Source organism: Phacochoerus africanus, chromosome 6 (genome assembly GCF_016906955.1).
Source record: "Phacochoerus africanus isolate WHEZ1 chromosome 6, ROS_Pafr_v1, whole genome shotgun sequence".
In the NCBI taxonomy this organism is placed as follows: domain Eukaryota; kingdom Metazoa; phylum Chordata; class Mammalia; order Artiodactyla; family Suidae; genus Phacochoerus; species Phacochoerus africanus.
In genome coordinates, this window is record NC_062549.1 from 74,861,977 (window position 1) to 74,878,834 (window position 16,858).

The following is a 16,858-nucleotide window of genomic DNA, read 5'->3' on the forward strand; positions in this document are numbered from 1 at the left end:
CACTGAGAGTTGGTTAATTATCTATGAAAGTAGAGACTGGAATTTTTAACCTGTCTAAGAATCTTTTGGAGGGCACTTGTTAAAAAAGCACATTCTTGGCCTTGGCGTGGAGCTCAGGAATTTGCCTTGTACTGAGAACCTCAAGGAATTCAGATATGTTTGAGGCACACTTTGAGAAGTAGAGTGTTAAGCCTGGCAGTTCGATTCTGCCTCCTGCTGGTGGTCTTTTATGTATATACTGTTATGTCTGTAGTGGTTGCTTTTCCCCTGAGGCAATAGTCCGGATGGGCTAGGTTGTGCTGCAGAAAAAAAGAACGAAACATAATCCTCAAACTTGCAGAGGTTCACAAGGTCAAAGTTCATCCCTTGGGTTGAGGGCAGAGGGCTCTGTTCTGCATTGTTCTCATCCAGGATGCTGATGGCAACTCTGCTGTCTGGAGTTTTGTCGGCTGGGGAAGAGGAAGTGGCAGATCTGGGACTGACTTTGTGCTTCCTTCCAGCGATAACCAGGGTCACTTCCACTCATGGTTCATTGACCACACTTAACGCTTTGCAATCTGCTAGGGAGCCCAGAAGGAAAAGGAAATGAGTCTCGGAGACAGTGGCAACATCAGTCCCAGGGGATCCGGGAGGCAGAGGTATCAGGCCTGGGCAAATGGTTGCTCAGCTCTTGAGGAACACCGGGCATCTATGGATGGGGAGGCACTACGAGAACTGAAAGAGTGGTAATCATTTCCAGAGTTGCCAATAACCTCCCTGAAGAAATTTCTTAATCTTTTAGAAGTATTTTATATCTCTGAGGGTTAATTGAAAAATAGCTAATGTATATTAACAGAAAGTCTCCTAATTGAAGTTTCTTTAAACTTCTGATTGTATTTGCGACAAGGAACACTGCATGGGAATAACAGGGTCTATGCTGGTCAAGTCGTGTGATGGAATTAGTGGTACCAAGTGCTGCTCCCTGACCCTGGTACTTAGGGAGGGCGAGAGGGCATCAGTCTCCTCTCTTCTAGCCCCACTTGTCAGTTAATGGCTCTACAACATGCTCATTTCTCTGCACCTGTTTCCTCTTCTGCACGATAAGTTGGGGAAAGACAATAGATCGCTAATGTCTCTCTCAGAAGAACCCAAAAGATTCCATCCTGATGTGTTGCAATATGGTGAATAGTTTAGGTCACTCCTTGTATGGAGGAATCACAAACCAGGTTACAAAATTGTGTTTTAAGCTTCTGAGAAGCATTTTGCAATACAACTTACTGCAAAGGAGCAAAAGTGTCTCCTACTAAACAGATGCTAAAAATTCACCATGGACTGTAACTTAGGATGTACTTTATTAATTGGGTTTGCATTTCCCTTTTCCCACTTATTGGATGTGTGCCTTTGAGAAGTTGTTTAATCCTTAGATCTCTCATCAGCAGAATGGATTCTAATTTATTTCTAATGTTCTTGAGAGAATAATATGAGATAATGTGACAATGGGCTTAACACTGCGTCTAAGACATACTGATAGCTGTTTCATGAATGCAAAATAAATGAAATGCCCAAGTAGTGAAAGACTGTGTCATTATTATCATTCTCATCCTAGCTTTGTACATGGTGTGTACCTGGCCACACTCCATTCTGTCAACTTCCGACAACCTCAGCGGTTTTTGGAGATTCTTTCCATGCAGAAGAGAATCCTTTTGTAGGCTTCATTGCTTCCCACAGTTAAAACTCGAGCAGCTAGTGCATAACATGCCCTTCAGTGACTGTGTGGCCCTCATCTGGCCTCTGCTGTTCTGCTCCCTCTGAATTTCCATCCCTCGCACCTCATGCTGCTGTCACAAAGCCCCGAGGATGAGGGGACACACATCTGCTGATTTCCTCCCATCGTACAGATGAAATGTGGAGACAAACTTTGGGCAGATGGAGAGGTTTGAAACCCTTGGAAGGAGGAGTTCCAAAAGGCTGCCGAGGCCCCTCTCCCTCTGGACCTTCCTTCTGCTGGGTTTCTCCTAAAGCCAGGGCATGAGCTGAACCCCTAGAAATCCTCCATGCAGCTGACTTGTCTAGACACGTGGCCGCTGAGCCTCTGGGCCCTCGAGAGGCAGCCCTTGGACAGCATAGTGGAAGTTGGCAGAACCTTCTGCCATCTTCCAGGGCTAAGGGTCAAGGCAGGTTCGACATTTCAAAATCTCGATGAGGTGAGTTGCCTTTTCTGAGTGACGAATCTATGCCATCCTTCTGGCGCACCCTTCACCTGTTTATCCTTCCACAGCGCATCTTCTGGGTACCACACCAGGCACCTCCCCAAGGCTGGGAGGGGGCAGAGATGCTGACTCCCCAAATCATCAAAATGCATTTTTCTGACGGTTGACTCATGGCCAGTCCTTGTCCTCCACCGCCCTTCTAAATGTCCTTGATCCAAAAGGAAAGCACGAGGCTTCAAAATGGCATGCTCAACACTCAAAAACTGTGGTTGGTTTTAACAGCCTTGTCTCTTTGAACTCAGTGGGCTGTGTGTTACTCATGATGGAACCTCTGAAGTCTTTTTAAACATTTTATTGGCTACCATTTGGGTAAGAGTGAAATTGCTGAAAATCTGGCTGTTTTGAGACATGCTTGTACACACAGGCAGCAGATACAATTATCAAGATGAATTTAAGGGCACTTCGGTTTTTAAGTTTAACACGGTCTGCCTGTCCTCGTCTTGATTTAGGCTGTAGGGAGCACAGAACTGGAATCACAGAACTGAGTTGAAGTCCCATTGTGTCACTTTCTTCCTTGGGGATCTTGGTTAAGGGGCCTGCTCTCCATGGAACTGAGGTTCTTCACCTCTAAAATGGGACAGTAATTACTACCTTGGGCTCATTGTGATAGCATTTATAGTGTAGCTAGTACAGGACTAACATGTGATAGGTTAAGAACATCAAGTCAACATTTATTAAACACCTACTGTATACTCTGGGCTTCTGTGTTGCTGCTGCCCAACCCGGGGGCCACAGTTCACATCCTAATCATCAGAGATTTGTGAATTTATGAAGTTTCCCCCGACCCATCTCAATGGAAAATAAAATGTTTTGAGGAAAGCATACCATCTGAAAATTCGCACAAAGGCCCCCATACAGTGTAGCAAAGGCTGGGCCCATGGTGGTCTGACAAACATGATTATCTAATGGGAAAAAAGCAACACTGAAAGTCCAAAAATCTCATCGGCCAATAGTTGAGTTGTGAGGTCGGGAAGGAAGAAGAAAGCATTCCTTGCAGAATGAACAGCTACTGAAAGTCATCAGTAGTGCTAATAGTAAAATAAGCCCACAGATTCTGTGATACTCCTTAATTTAAAAGGTGGGGCCTCTCTCCCCTCCATGAATGTGGGCTGCAGTTAGTGACCCTCTCCCGAGGAGCTGAGCATGGTGGACAAGTGTGACTTAGATGCTGGATCCCCCAAGGCACTGTGGCTCCTCTCCTGCTCTCTTGAGGGTCGCCCCCTCTGGGGTACGCCAGATGCTGCAGTGTGAAGACACTTGCCAAATGAGAGCCCTCTTGGGAGCAGATCTTCCAGCCTCAGTCAAGCCTTCGGATGAGGCAGCCCTGGCTGACATCTTGTCGGCAGATTACCCAGACACCCCGAGCCAGAACCACCTGGTCGAGGCACTCCAGGATTTCTGATCCACAGAAGCTGAGACAATAAATATTGTCTGAAGTCGATGAGTAGTAGGGAAATTTATTACATCACAGTAGATCATTGATAAAGTGGTAAACGGTCTCCAGTGGAAATTTCTCTTGGGTCGAAGCCTGGAGGCTTAGGTTGGGGGGCTGAAGGGGACATAGACAGGTTCGAAAGGAAAATTCCCGACTTTCTCTGTTAAGAAGTTAGGATTTATTCTATTAACTTATTCAAGCTGGAGGATGTTTTCACATAGAAGAGTGACATAATCAGAACTGATTATGGTATCTTTGGCAGGAAAAGTGATAAGAAGAGGCTAGTTGGGGGAGAAGGACTTCCAGTTAGAAAGTTCTAGGACTGTTAAGAGAAGATGATAGCCGGAACTACGGCAATGGCAGAGGGGACAGATATAGGACTGTTTTAAAATATGGTGGTTTGGGAGTTCCCATCATGGCTCACTGGAAACCAATCTGACTAGTATCCATGAGGATGTGGATAGATCCCTGGCCTTGCTCAGTGGGTCAGGGGTCCGGCGTTGCCATGAACTGTGGTGGAAGTCGCAGATGTGGCTTGGATCCCAAGTTGCTGTGGCTGTGGTATAGGCTGGCAGCTATAGTTCAGATTCGACCTCTAGCCTGGGAGCCTCCATACGTGGTGGGTATGACCCTAAAAAAGCAAAAAGCCAAAAAAAAAAAAAAGAAAGAAAAGAAAAAAGGTGATTTGCAGAAAGAAACGAGTTTCTAGGGCAATCTAGTGCAATCCTGCTTAACTCTTCATTGAGTGGGGAAATAAGTGTGCTGAACTATACAACAATCTCATAAAAACAACTTCTCTCTCTCTCTCTCTCTCTCTCTCACACACACACACACACACACCTTCCATGAACTAAAAAGTGAGCCTTTTGCAAACAGGACTTCATAATTAGAGAACTGTCTTGCTCTTAGAATTTAATATTAAGCACTTGAAGTTGTCCTTTATAAAAACTCTCATTTCAAGAACAAAAAGAAAATGATGAGCTCCCATCTTCCATAGGAAGCCAAAGCCTCACATTTGTCCGTGGTTTAAACAAGGCCGCAGATGATTAGATCGAACTACAAAGGGGTGATTTATAGCTCTGTTGGAATACAGATTAAAGGAGTTTTTTAAGGGTTGGACGATTCAAACAGAATCTATAACTAAAACTGAATAGGCGTGATATTAAATTAGCTAAGTGCTCATCTCCCCCCCGCCCCAAACTGGTTACCTTAGGAAAATAACATCTATTTTTAGTATTTCAATAACCCAGCAAGAGATGGATATATAAGTGCTAAGCCATGAATATTTTAAATGGCCACATTTCTATCCAAATGGTGAGGGAAGAAATCATGTGTGTGTATATAAAAATACAAAACTTCTACCCTATTATCTTGCATGCCTGTACCATCCCCAGTCAGTGGTATTCTGAACGCTTTCTTCTGGAAAGCAGAGTGCTAGCTGAGCTACAAATTAAGCAGAAAACCAGAAAAATTCAAAACCTGTGGAAAGTCAAGGAACAAAATTTGATTTTCAAAAGGAAAATGTTTGTCAACGGTAATAGTTGGGAATCATATCATTTCTATTTCTGAAACTTGCTTTTAAAATCCTCTTTTCTTTTACCTTTACATGTTATGTGGATCTTTTTAAAGAAATGTTACTCTTCAAATAACTTGATTCAATAAATACCTGGTGAATACTCAATGCCCTAATAATAGAATAAGTCAGATCCACTAAGAGGAATGATACTTCTATTAAAATAAAAGTGAAAATCTAAGTTCCTTGAGGCAGGTGCCATTGACCACAGCAGTCCTGTGTCTATGGGGAGGCCTGAAAAAGGAAATCACTCAACACATGAGGAATGAAGGAATGAATGAGTGGACCAGTGTGTGAACACATGTGATGTGAATGACATTGGACTTGGACAGATAAGAACAAGGCTGTATGTTTCAAAGGTATGTCTCCACTGTCAGAACTCACAAATATTTACAACTGAAGAGTGTGGTGGAAGATGTGAAAAATGCTGATGTTTAAGAAAAGATAAAAATGCCCAGAGTGTGAACTAAATAAAGAAGCAGTAGCCTATTTTAGGAACCTGGATGATCCTATTTTAGAAAAAGGCACGTGGCTCTGGTATGAGGAGGGACACGGCTGTTCAGAAGAATTGTGATATGACGCAAATAAAGAAATGCTGCTTCTTCCAGACCACCCAAAATCTGCTTCTGGCTCACAGTTCAAAGTTCAGCTTCCGTGGAGGGAGCAAAGGAAAGGACAAAGAGAAACCACCATCATTAGTGCCTGCACCAGAGCTATTTATTAGAGTAACTTTTCCTTTTTTTTGTTTTAAAGATTTCGGAACAATGGACGTATGTACAAAGTGTTACAGCATTTACACCATAAAAAGTGTCCTAGTAGCTGATGGAGTCTAAGGCAGTGCTGCAGAGAGCTCCGGAGTGTGGCTGCAAGAGCAAGGAAGCCAAGCACCGCACGCAGGTGGACCTCCCCGCTCCGTGGACTGTCAGCTGATGTATGGCTAACTAGACCACCTGGAGGACAGGGAAGAAGCTGATAGGTAGCATTAGGGACCACTGGGTGGAAAAACTACACAGGGTGTGTTTCTACAGCCGTAAGCAAAGGTCCACAGCCTGATGGACTCACACGTGCAGGAGACAGTCACGCTGCTCAGATATGGTTCAGCTACCAAAGGTAATTGGCTTTTTAGCAGGAGGCTCTCTACTGATATGGCTGGGATTTCCGTTGGCATTCATGTCTTGAGAAAGTTCCAAACCACCCAAGCCCCACTCCCCTCCCAGATAAAACAACAGCAAAGGGTGGGGGGTGGGGGGGGGTGGGAAGACAACTCAGTGGATTTGGTTCTTGACCAAACCCCCCCCCAAAAAAAATGGACAGTCAGCATCAGCTCTAGGGTGCCCATTCCTGTCAAAAGATTAATAATAGAAATTTCTGAATCAACCCAAATCAGAACAACATCAATATCTCCGCCCCAAACACCCAACCTCCTGATTTAATCACCTCCGTTGTATCTGATTGTCTTTCCTTGGGGTCAGTATTACACAGAACCACCAACAATTTACACACCAAATCGACACAAAACGAACGTGGCACTGTTGCCCCAACCCTTACTTAAGTAAATGGCTAGAGGACTTCAATACGCTAATTCCTAACATCCAGCACCCTGCTTTCTATCTCAGCAGGCCCAGCCAGGTTGGGGATCAGTCACTATATCCGACCGGTGGCGGATCCCACTTATTTTCCCATTGCTTCCATCTCACGTGTAGGCAAATTGGCTTTTTTTATTTCAAAAAGATACTACTCTCCACTTAAAAGCCAGTTGATAAAACTTTTAATTAAGACACAATAGCGCGGGATATAAAAACACAAGAACCACATAAATATCGAAGAAGTTGTATACCGTTTTCGTGTAAACAGTTTTGCTGAAGATCGAAGCCCTAATTAGAATCTGGCCTGGAACTCGGGGTGGATGACTCGCGTTCAGCCAGGCTCTGCAGCGATGGTTGCCGTGGACGCCAGGTCGGTCCCCATGTTGGCAGGCATGCAACTTGCAAGACATTGCACAGCAAGCAACACAAAGAGAGTGGAGAAGCTCACAGCACTTCAAGGAGACCTCACAACCTTCACAACTGCGGACGCACGGACCGAGACCCCCCTCCCCCCGTGCGCGCGCGCTCTTACACGTGGGAGACCTTCTGTGACTCTCTAGCTTGTTTGATGCTGTACAACCACTTGATGATCCGAGCATTCCGCTCGATCGCGGAGATGCCGTAGGGCACCCGGTCGTTGGCACTGTCATCGTTTCTAAGGTCACTGTTACTGTCCTGAGACTGTTCGCAGTCCGAGCTGATCATGCTGGCGCTGCGGAAGTTGAGGGAGATGATGTCGGAGTTGGCCCTGGCGAAGTTCTCCATGCCCAGGTTCTCCAGCTCCTCGGGGTCCAGTCCGCAGTAGTTGAAGAAGCGCTCCACGTCGGCGTCCACCCGGAAGTACCGATCGCTCAGGTCCGACTTGGACCGCTGCAGCGACGGTCTTCGGCTGACCCCGCAGGCCGGCTCTGCCGCCTCGGCCTCGGGCGACTTGAGCGCCACCGGGGCGGCGGCGGCGGCCTTGGGCTTGGGGGGCAGCGGCGGGGCCGAGCTGCTGCAGGCCACGGCCCTCGGGGGCTTGCCGCCCACCCTGCGGATGTCCGAGGAGCTGTGCGACACGTGCAGCACGGCGTCGGCGGCCGGCTCGAGCAGGCGCCGGCCCACGTGCGAGCCGCCCTCCTGCGGGCTGCCGCGGCCGGGCGTCGGGCAGAGCCGCAGCGACTCGGCGAAGGAGTGCCGGTGCAGCTCGGCCGCGTCGGCCCGGGCGGCCGGCCAGTTCCGCGCGCCGTGCTTGTGCGCCGAGCCCGCGCTCGAGCCCTCGGAGCTGTTGAGGATGTTCTTGAGGATCTCGAGCTTCAGCGTCTCGCGCGGCGCGCCGCCCTCGGGCTTGGCGCCGCCGCCCAGCACCTTGAGCGTGGGGCTGCCGAGCGCGCGCTTGGCGGCCGGGCACACTGGGGGCTTGGCCAGCACGGCCGGCTTCACAGGCTCCTGCTTGGCGTTGATGACCTCCTGGCTCTTGACATACTTGGCCTTGTCGGCCTCCAGCCGCTCCACGGCGCTGAGTCTCTTGGGGTTGGGCTCGGCCTGCCGGCGAAAGTAGTCGGGCCCCTTGTTGAGGATGCGCAGCGGCACGGCCGACGTGAAGGTGCCGGCGGGGCTGACCGGCTTCACCATGCTACCTGTCTGTAGGCTCTCCGTGGGCATGGCGGGCGCTCTCTCCCCGGCGGCCGTGGTGGATGCTCGTCTGCGCGCCTCCGGATGCGCCCAACAGACACATGTGCGTGCGGCACAAAGGGCAGCGGACGGTCCGGAACCTGAGTGTCAGCAGCGGCGGCGGCGGCGGCAGCAGAGCCTCATCTCACGGCCCGGGGCTTTAATTCCCTCGGCCCTCGCGGGCGGCCCGGCTCGGGAAGGCCACAAGCCCCAAGTTCCTTTAATCTGCTCTGCCGCCGCCTCCTTTCTCCTCCCCGAAGGATGTGGGAGTCTCCCCCAGGTCTTTGTGTTCAACTGCAGGCAGAGCTGAAACACACAACAACCAACCGCGGGTTAGGATGGGCGAGTGACATCACGGCTGTAGCAACAGCGGAGCCGAGCGCCCCCGCCCCGCCGCCCCCGCCGCCCCCGCCGCCCGCCTGCCGGGGAGGGAGGCGATCCCCGCGGCCGCACGAGGCCCGGCGCCCGCGCCTGCCCGCGCCCCGCGATCCGAGGTTGCCACGCGCCGACTCCTCCCGCTGCCTCCCCATCGGGGAGACCCGCCTCCCGATCACGCCCGGTTGGCATTGCTCATATCAAACCCCAGGAAATACTAGATGAATGTAGAAATGCGGGTCTGGCAAAGCCCGGTTCCCAGTTCTTGAAAAGCCACTGGCTTCCTAAGAAGCCCGAATCTGCTTCAGGCAGCAGCGTTGGGGAATTCTTTTACGCCTCTTTCGCAATGAAGCAAAACTTCTGATTGCCTGCTATCAATCTCTCGTGTCACTTCTACCTAACCCTTCAAAAACTGAAAAGACGGGCAAGAAACGGCGGTACAGATGAGATTTTTAAAATGTCAACATGTTCATCTTACTTTTGGCAAGTGTTATCTTATTCGACAACACTTTCTCCTGAAAACCAAGAGTGTGTATGATGTCCATCCCTTTAAACACAAGCTTGTTTTTAAACTAATCCCCCCAAAAGAATAACTCTCCCCAAATAGTCTAGATTAACCATATAAATAGATAATCTGATTATAAATGCTCCATAATTCTTCACACTGAGTAGAAGCCAAAAGTTTCTCTGTGGTATATATTTTCCCCAAATCTCCTAGAGAGCTAAGAACAAAACAGTAAGATGTCAACCATACCCAAACATGTAACTGTATGGAAAACTTATATAATGGTTAAGCATTCAGGGGGCTTATTTATGGTTTTCTAAACGACTTGACCTCCCCACCTCCCAACTAAAACTACTGTAGTGAAACTCTTATGGATACTCCCGATACAAATCTTTAGGGAGTCTTTCTATTTAGAACATAATATAGAGTAACATTTATCTTTGCAGCCCTCTGAACAATTCTGTTCTGCTTGTCAATGCTGACAGAGAACATTTATGACCGCATCAGCATTCCAAAGCACTGGCTAAAGACCTCTTCAGCATCTTTGGTTATAATTAGGAGTATTAAGAGAATAATGTATTCAACTAACATGTCAAAATAGCTAATTTCCAAAATAAATATGGTGGTATTACTATAAAATCATCTGCTCTCATGGTAAGAAAATGAAGTGTCTATTAAAACAAGCTTGGGGGAGGAGCCTGATATTTCTTCCTATCATCTTTTACAACTCTTAATCTCTAAGTACACCCATCATCCTGTTTTGTTAGAGACAATTTTGGTAATCTGCAAAAGGATTTGTTCTAATAAAAATATTTTCCTATGCAAGATTTAAGAAGCCCCAAGGCAATTCCTCCATAATGATATCCTTTAATTGCGAGGTTCTATTATGATACTTCAATGTCGTTTTTTAAAAAACCATCTCTTCTCATGAAGATTAAATGAGATTGTTGCTTTGAACATATTTTGAATGAAAGGCCAGAGGATGAGTGAGGATTCCTCTGCAGAGTCTCTGGCTTTGCTCAGCCACTAACCTGGGTGCACCCGGTGGAAAGACAAGTGGGATCCTCCACGGAGCAGCCTGGGAGCCAGAATGGGCCATGGGGCCGGGCTTGAGGCAACCCTGCTGGATCACTCCCAGGGCAACTGCGAGTCCCCAGGACAGGCCTTGTTTTTCTGGAACATGTGTAACATCTTCACTAATTACCTCTGCAGCTTCTAAAATGCGTCCACAGTGGGCACAGTGCCAGAAGGTTCAATGGCAAAGTGAAGGGCAGCTCTGTGCCTAAGAAGCCCGGCAGACCTCCAGCAAGCGGGAAGGTGGCTCAGTGGAGACAGCAGGCAGGGCCCGTGCACCTTCTCCTGGGGCTTCGTCCTCTCAACTGTGACATGAGGCACGTGAGCCAGATCCCCGCTAGTCCTTTTCTCTCTAAAACCTTGGGCTTCAGAGGTGCTAAGGATGACTGAGTTCTTTCCAATTTCAAAGTGTCAGTGGGGAGACTGGCCTGTGACTGAGCTTTTCTCTGCCTCCGGCATGTACTGTTCCTACGAGAATGTTCTTGGGTGATGAGTCGTGGTTATCACATCATGCCCACTGGCAGGAGAGCCCAGGCTGGCCTGCTTGATCGAGTTCTCTTCTAATTCCATCCCAAGAGGCCACCGCTACTGACCGTGCTTCCAGTGTGCCCACCTGTCTGTCAGGCGGGCTTTGGTACCCGGTTCAGAAGTAAATCAAAGTCATCCCTCTTCACTCTCAGGGCTGAGGACTCCAGCACTTTCCAGGAAGCATTTCCCAGAAAGCTCTTCCTTTCCGCTGCTTGCTTTCTTTTTTTAACGATTTTTTTTCTTTTTAATGATTTTTTCTTTTTAATTTTTTATTAGAGTATAATTGATTTAATATTGTGCTAATTTCCGCTACACAGCAAAGTAACCCAGTCGTACATCTACACACACATTAAAATTCTTTTTTTTTTTAAGGCTGCATCGACAGCGTATGTAAGTTCCTGGGCCAGGGACTGATGCTGAGCCACAGCCATGACCTAGCCACAACTGTGGCAACACCAGATTCTTTAAGTCACTGCACCTGGCTGGGGATCAAATCTATGCCTTCACAGCAACCCAAGCTGCTGCAGTCTGATTCTTCACCCACAGTGCCAACAGCAGGAATTCCTGCTTTCTTTCTTCATGGGAAAGAAGGCCTGGAGTTCCTGTTGTGGCTCAGTGGTTAACGAATCCGACTAGGAACCGTGAGGTTGCGGGTTCAATCCCTGGCCTCACTCAGTGAGTTAAGGATCTGGCGGTGCCGTGAGCTGTGGTATACGCCGGTGGCTACAGTTCTGATTAGACCTCTACCCTGGGAACCTCCATATGCTGTGGGTGGGGCCCTAGAAAAGGCAAAAGACAAAAAAAAAAAGAAAAAAAAAGAAAAGAAAGAAGGCCTGAGAGTGGGTGATCAGAGGCAGACACCGCAAGCCTGGCTCCCCGGGCACCCCATTCTGTTCGCATTTCACCTTAGGAAGCAGTTACTAGACACAACCAGCATGAGAGGTTTATGTTAGAACAAAAGTAATTCTTTGTAACCCATTTACGCTTCCTTTCCTTTTTTTTTCTACCCCTCCATATTTCCTCTGTTATTCCTAATTTCTCTAATAATTTTCAACACACTGATGATGCTTAGAAAAGACCACGGTCATAGCTGAAAAGTTTTTTAATTTAAACTCTTTGGGGCGGGGGACAAAACATCTTATTGGAAGACTCGAAAGCTGTAGGAACTGGTTGGGTGCTACAGGATAATAACACGCTTGATGTTTTTCCCATTTTAGCCAATAAACTGAACCTCCTTCAAAAATAAGGAGGATGGCACAGGCTGCTGCTTCTCTGAGTTGTGATATAAACCTTAAGTTCTGCTCTTTTACTTTTTGGTGTTTAAATAGTATTGGCTGGGGCAGAGCCATAGAGACCCATGCAGAGAGTTTTGGAGTGTAGACTGGTAGAATGCACACCGGTACATTCAAGAAGACCAGTCCATGACACACCTGGAAACCTGGAGATACATCGGGAGGTCACAAATGTGATAGCCACGGCTGTGGTCAGGGAACCTCTGGCACAGGGCTGACCGCAGCGTCGCCCCAGCCTGGCAGGTGCACCCGGGAAGCAGGGAGACCAGGCCCGGGGGCTTCTCTTCCTCTCCATCATGTGCAGGGGAGGAAAAGTTGATCTCAGCCACATAGGGTGTCATCAATAAAAGTAATTCTCCAGCCATGCTGGACCCTGACTGAGGGCTAAGGGGAGCAGGCAAACCTGGGGGTCACTGCCACACACTGACCTTTGTGCCTACATTCCACTCCTTTAGTTTCCATTTGGAAATTTCATGAAAGCCTAAACAGGATGGGAGAAAAGAGCTGGGCAGGACGGAGGCACACAGCGGCCCTCTGAGTCAGGGCAGACGTGAGCTCCACAGCCGTCTGGCCTGGCCGTCCTTTCCACTGGAGGACCGGGCTGGAGGCTCAGGGCATCTTTGTGGGGTTGGCTGATGGGGCAGAGTCAGATGGGGACAGAGGACACAGGACCAAGATGTGGTGACTCCCCTGGCTCTACTGCTGCCTGTTCAAGTTTCGTGTGCTCATGTTTCCAGTGGATCTGCCTGAATCCAGAGTCTGACCCAGCAGACTGGGTGGGCCCAGACTCTGCATTTCTCACCTCCAGGTGATACCCAGGAAGCTGGTCCGGGGATGGAGGGACAAGAAGACGTGCAAGGACTCTCAATCCTTGTACCAGCGAGCATCAGAGTAGACCCTAGATGCTGGCACCGAGGAAGTGAGCCAAGCTTTCTTGTCTCTTAAATGAGTAAAAAGTCTGGGGCTCTGAGGGCATGGAAATAGCAGTTCCAGAGAATTCTAAACTTTACAAACCAAAGTACCCTGGATCCTTCTAACTTCAAATCCTCCAGCTGCTGGGGGCGGGGGCGGCAGTTAGGTAGAGACCAGGACCTGGGCTGATGTTGGAGGCATGGGGAGCCCCAGCCCCCTGCTTTGAGAGCATTTACAAGCCCAGGGGCAGTGAGGGATAGAAACTGAGCTGCGAGATTCACAGTTTATGTGAAAAATGCTTAAAGCCCAATTCCTGTAACCCAGACGATGTGTGCCTTGGTGCCTCCGAGGCCAGGCAGACCCTGGTGGCTGTGGCCTGTGTGCAGGGGCCTCCAGCTACATGCTGCCCTGGGGAACGGCCTTCCCTGTGGACGCAGCCACCCCAGATCGCCACAGGATCTCCTGATTTTAAACTTCAATCGCAGAGAACACTGTGCACCACGCGCTTCCGGTAAGGAAGAGAAACAGTTACCAGCTCACTGATCTTTACTGTGCGGCTGCGAGGAAGGCAGCGGAGGTACAGCAACGACCTGGGGGTTGAACCCGACCCCAGATTCACCCACAGGAGCGTCTTAAACACGTGAAAACCGCTCCTTTCTCATGTGAGTTACGGCAGAAAAAAAGGTGGAAATTCTGCTCTGAGGAGGCAGGCCTGCTCTGAGTCACGTGACCTCTCGCCGCTGTGCGGCGCTCCTCTCTGAAAGTGAGCGCGCGGGACCCCTCGAGCGCGAGGACGTCCTTCCCAAAAACATTCTTGGAGGCAAATAGCAAGAGAAGCAAATTCCCTTTGCGGCTTGTAAGAGCTCTCGAAGAACTGATTCTTCCAGTTTCCTAACAGGTCAGATCACAGCAGTCGCAGGCTGAGTAAACCTGTCCTCTGCAGGTTCCTGATCCGCCTCTGTGCTCGCCGACTTCAGGCCCCAGAGTCCACCTTGCCTGGGGCTCACTCTCTCGCTGTCCTCTAGGCTCTTCCCATTGAGGAACATCTTGCTACAGAAGTAAGCACGCAGCCTCGGCGACAGGGTTAACATTCCAATTCCTTGCAAATGTAAGAGAACACTGCTCAATATCTGAGTTCCTCCCGAGCTGTGGGCTGTGTGGAATCAATGCATTTGTACCTAATGACCGAGCGATTATGTATCGGATGTAAAGAAACAGAAGCTGCTGACAATTTAGAAAAAAGATTCAACATACATGATGGATATTAACTGAGTAATACTGACGGTGTGGCCGGAGTGTCGAAAAGCACTCGCCCACCAACCACGTCTTGGGAATCAGGTGAAGGGGCAGAGAGGAAAGAACTGGAGTAACGGCTGGGACCCAGGGCATCCGCCCTCCGAGAAGCTCTCTACTGAGTTCATGGTTCATTCCAGAAACTTAAAATGCACCTGACGGCCAGTGTGCGAGGTGGGGGCGAGCAGGGAGAGACCTGCCGGGACAGAGGAGGGGCAGATGGACTTGGATTTTACGCAGACTTTTGGGGGAGCCCCACTGGTGAAGAAGCATTAGCAACAGGGTCAGATTTGTAGTTTGAAGGTGTCGCCCTGGCTGCAGGGCAGGGACAGGATGAGGGGGGAGCAGGGATGGCTGAGGGAGGCAGCCAGAGCCGGCCAGGGGCTGGGAGGCAGCAGGTTCCTAGCCATGGTCCTCTGGGCACTGCCCTTGGCCTAAATCCTGGCTCTGCCCTGGAAAGAGGTCCACTCCTTCTGCGCCTCTGGTTTCCTTTCTCTAAAATGGGCATAATGGTACTACCGATCCAAGGGAATGGGGGACGTTCAGTAAGGGCACACGGGCACTTCTCATTCATGCTGGGGATGGAGAGGAGTGTGGACAATTTCAAAAGATGTTTAAGGCCTGCCCTGGGCTGAAACTCCAGCGGGACTGGCGGAGGGTTCGGGGGCTGTGAGGGACTGTCCAGGCTTCCTGCTGACTCTCTCGGGAGAAGCGCCACGCACTCTTGGCTAATCCTCTCCCCTCCCTCCTCTGCAGCCCAGGCTTGAGCCAGACCCCTCCCAACCAGCTGTGCCCATCGCAGCATCTGCCCGCCTCTGCCTGGGATGACAGACGGTCACCAGGAGGGCCTCTTGGAATGTGTCATCTCCTTCATACATATGGTCACAAACAGTTAACCACATCGCGGTCAACGCAAAAGCTATATTTAGAAACAAAATAACAAAATGTGTTCCTCAATTAACTGCTCAGTTTTGCGGGTTAAGGAAGCCACAGCATCGCATGTGGAAGTCGTTAACTTGTCCATTTTAATGAACAGGCCATGTTTTTCACCATTTCCCCTTTCCCTTCCCTTCCTAACATGATCCACTTTATTAACTCCATTTACGTTGTGAAAATAACTTGGAAAGAAGGCAAGAGGGGGAATGGCAAAAGTGAAAAAGGTAAAGGAGGCATAGCAACAGCTTGTGTCCAACAGAGATGGCATTTGCCCACAGAGAACTGGCATGAAGAAATCCCAGGGCCGCACATCTGGAAGCGTGAAGTCGAAACCACCGGCTTGGTCCAGGACTGGTACTTCTTTGGTTTCCGGATGATGGGCCTCCTTCCAACCCCTGGCGAAATCCCTCATCTGTAATTCTGATGGCCGGGTCTTCTCTTTTCTGACCTCAGCGCTGCCGTCAACAGTCACCTCCACGCGGGCGAAAGAATCTTCTTGCCAACAATTCTATCACTTTGTAGATTCTTGGAAACCACAGGCTTGTCCTAACAATCATTTAAACTTTTGATTCCAGTATCCTCATTTTTCAGCTTACTCTTTCCATGGGCTAGAGGAGGTCTTCATATGTAATCTATATAAAAAATCCTCGCCCTCCGTTTGCATGACTTTGTTCTCATTGTCCACCTCTTCCGTAAACCATTTCTCCGTTTTTCCAGCAGGCCTTTTAAGCCTTGTTTTTTGTTTTGTTTTGGTTTGGTTTTTTTTGGACACATCCATTCTGTACAAAGGATAGAAACGTAGGTTGGAATAGTGAAGAGAGGCCGAGAGGTCAACTCTGACTCCTGTGGCCTTCATGAGAATGGACCAAGGAGGAAAGCCCCCCTGCTCCCCTCCCCGGCTCTCCTGGGAATGACCAAGGTACCCAGTGGGCAGCACAGGGGCCGTGTTTTGCTGACGGTGAGAAAATAATTGACAACCATGCCTGTGTTATAGTAACAGCCTCCAGGGGGCTCTGTGAGCCGAGTCAGCCTGGAGGGAAGGGTGGATGGGGGTACAAATTGCTACCTGCAAGCTTTCCTGTGACTTCAGGAGAGCAAGGAAGGAGGTGGGAGACAGCCAGGCCTACGGGGATGGATCAGGGCCGTTTCTGCTCTTGGCTCCTAGCTGAGGTTTGAACCGTGGCCTGTGTGCCCACCCACATCTCAAAGCAGCTGAGTGGGCTCAGGACCCCTCCCCACCCCCTGGGAGCTCCCAGGTGTCCTGGAGCTGATGGAGGCTGGCCTGGAGCTCCAGTCTCAGAGGCCTCAGGACTGAGTATGCTGGACCCTGCCCTACGACACAGGCCGGAGAAGCTGCGTGTCCACGAGTACAAGCCTTTGGGGTTCCAGGCCCACCTATGACCTTGGGGAAAGGCGGTCTGGGCATATCTTAAAAGAAACTCCTCCC

General features: G+C 49.4%; 1 protein-coding gene across 5 annotated transcripts in view; it reads right to left on the bottom strand.

The window, feature by feature from the left end:
• Window positions 1-5,952: 5,952 nt before the first annotated feature.
• Window positions 5,953-16,858, bottom strand: part of FAM110B (family with sequence similarity 110 member B) — a 133,465-nt gene continuing 122,559 nt past the window's right edge. For all 5 annotated transcript variants that reach the window (XM_047783891.1, XM_047783888.1, XM_047783890.1 and 2 more), the window contains one exon: window positions 5,953-8,802. In XM_047783891.1, the coding sequence (XP_047639847.1) occupies window positions 7,372-8,487 (1,116 nt within the window). In that variant the 5' untranslated portion in view covers window positions 8,488-8,802 and the 3' untranslated portion in view covers window positions 5,953-7,371. The remainder of the gene's footprint in view (window positions 8,803-16,858) is intronic.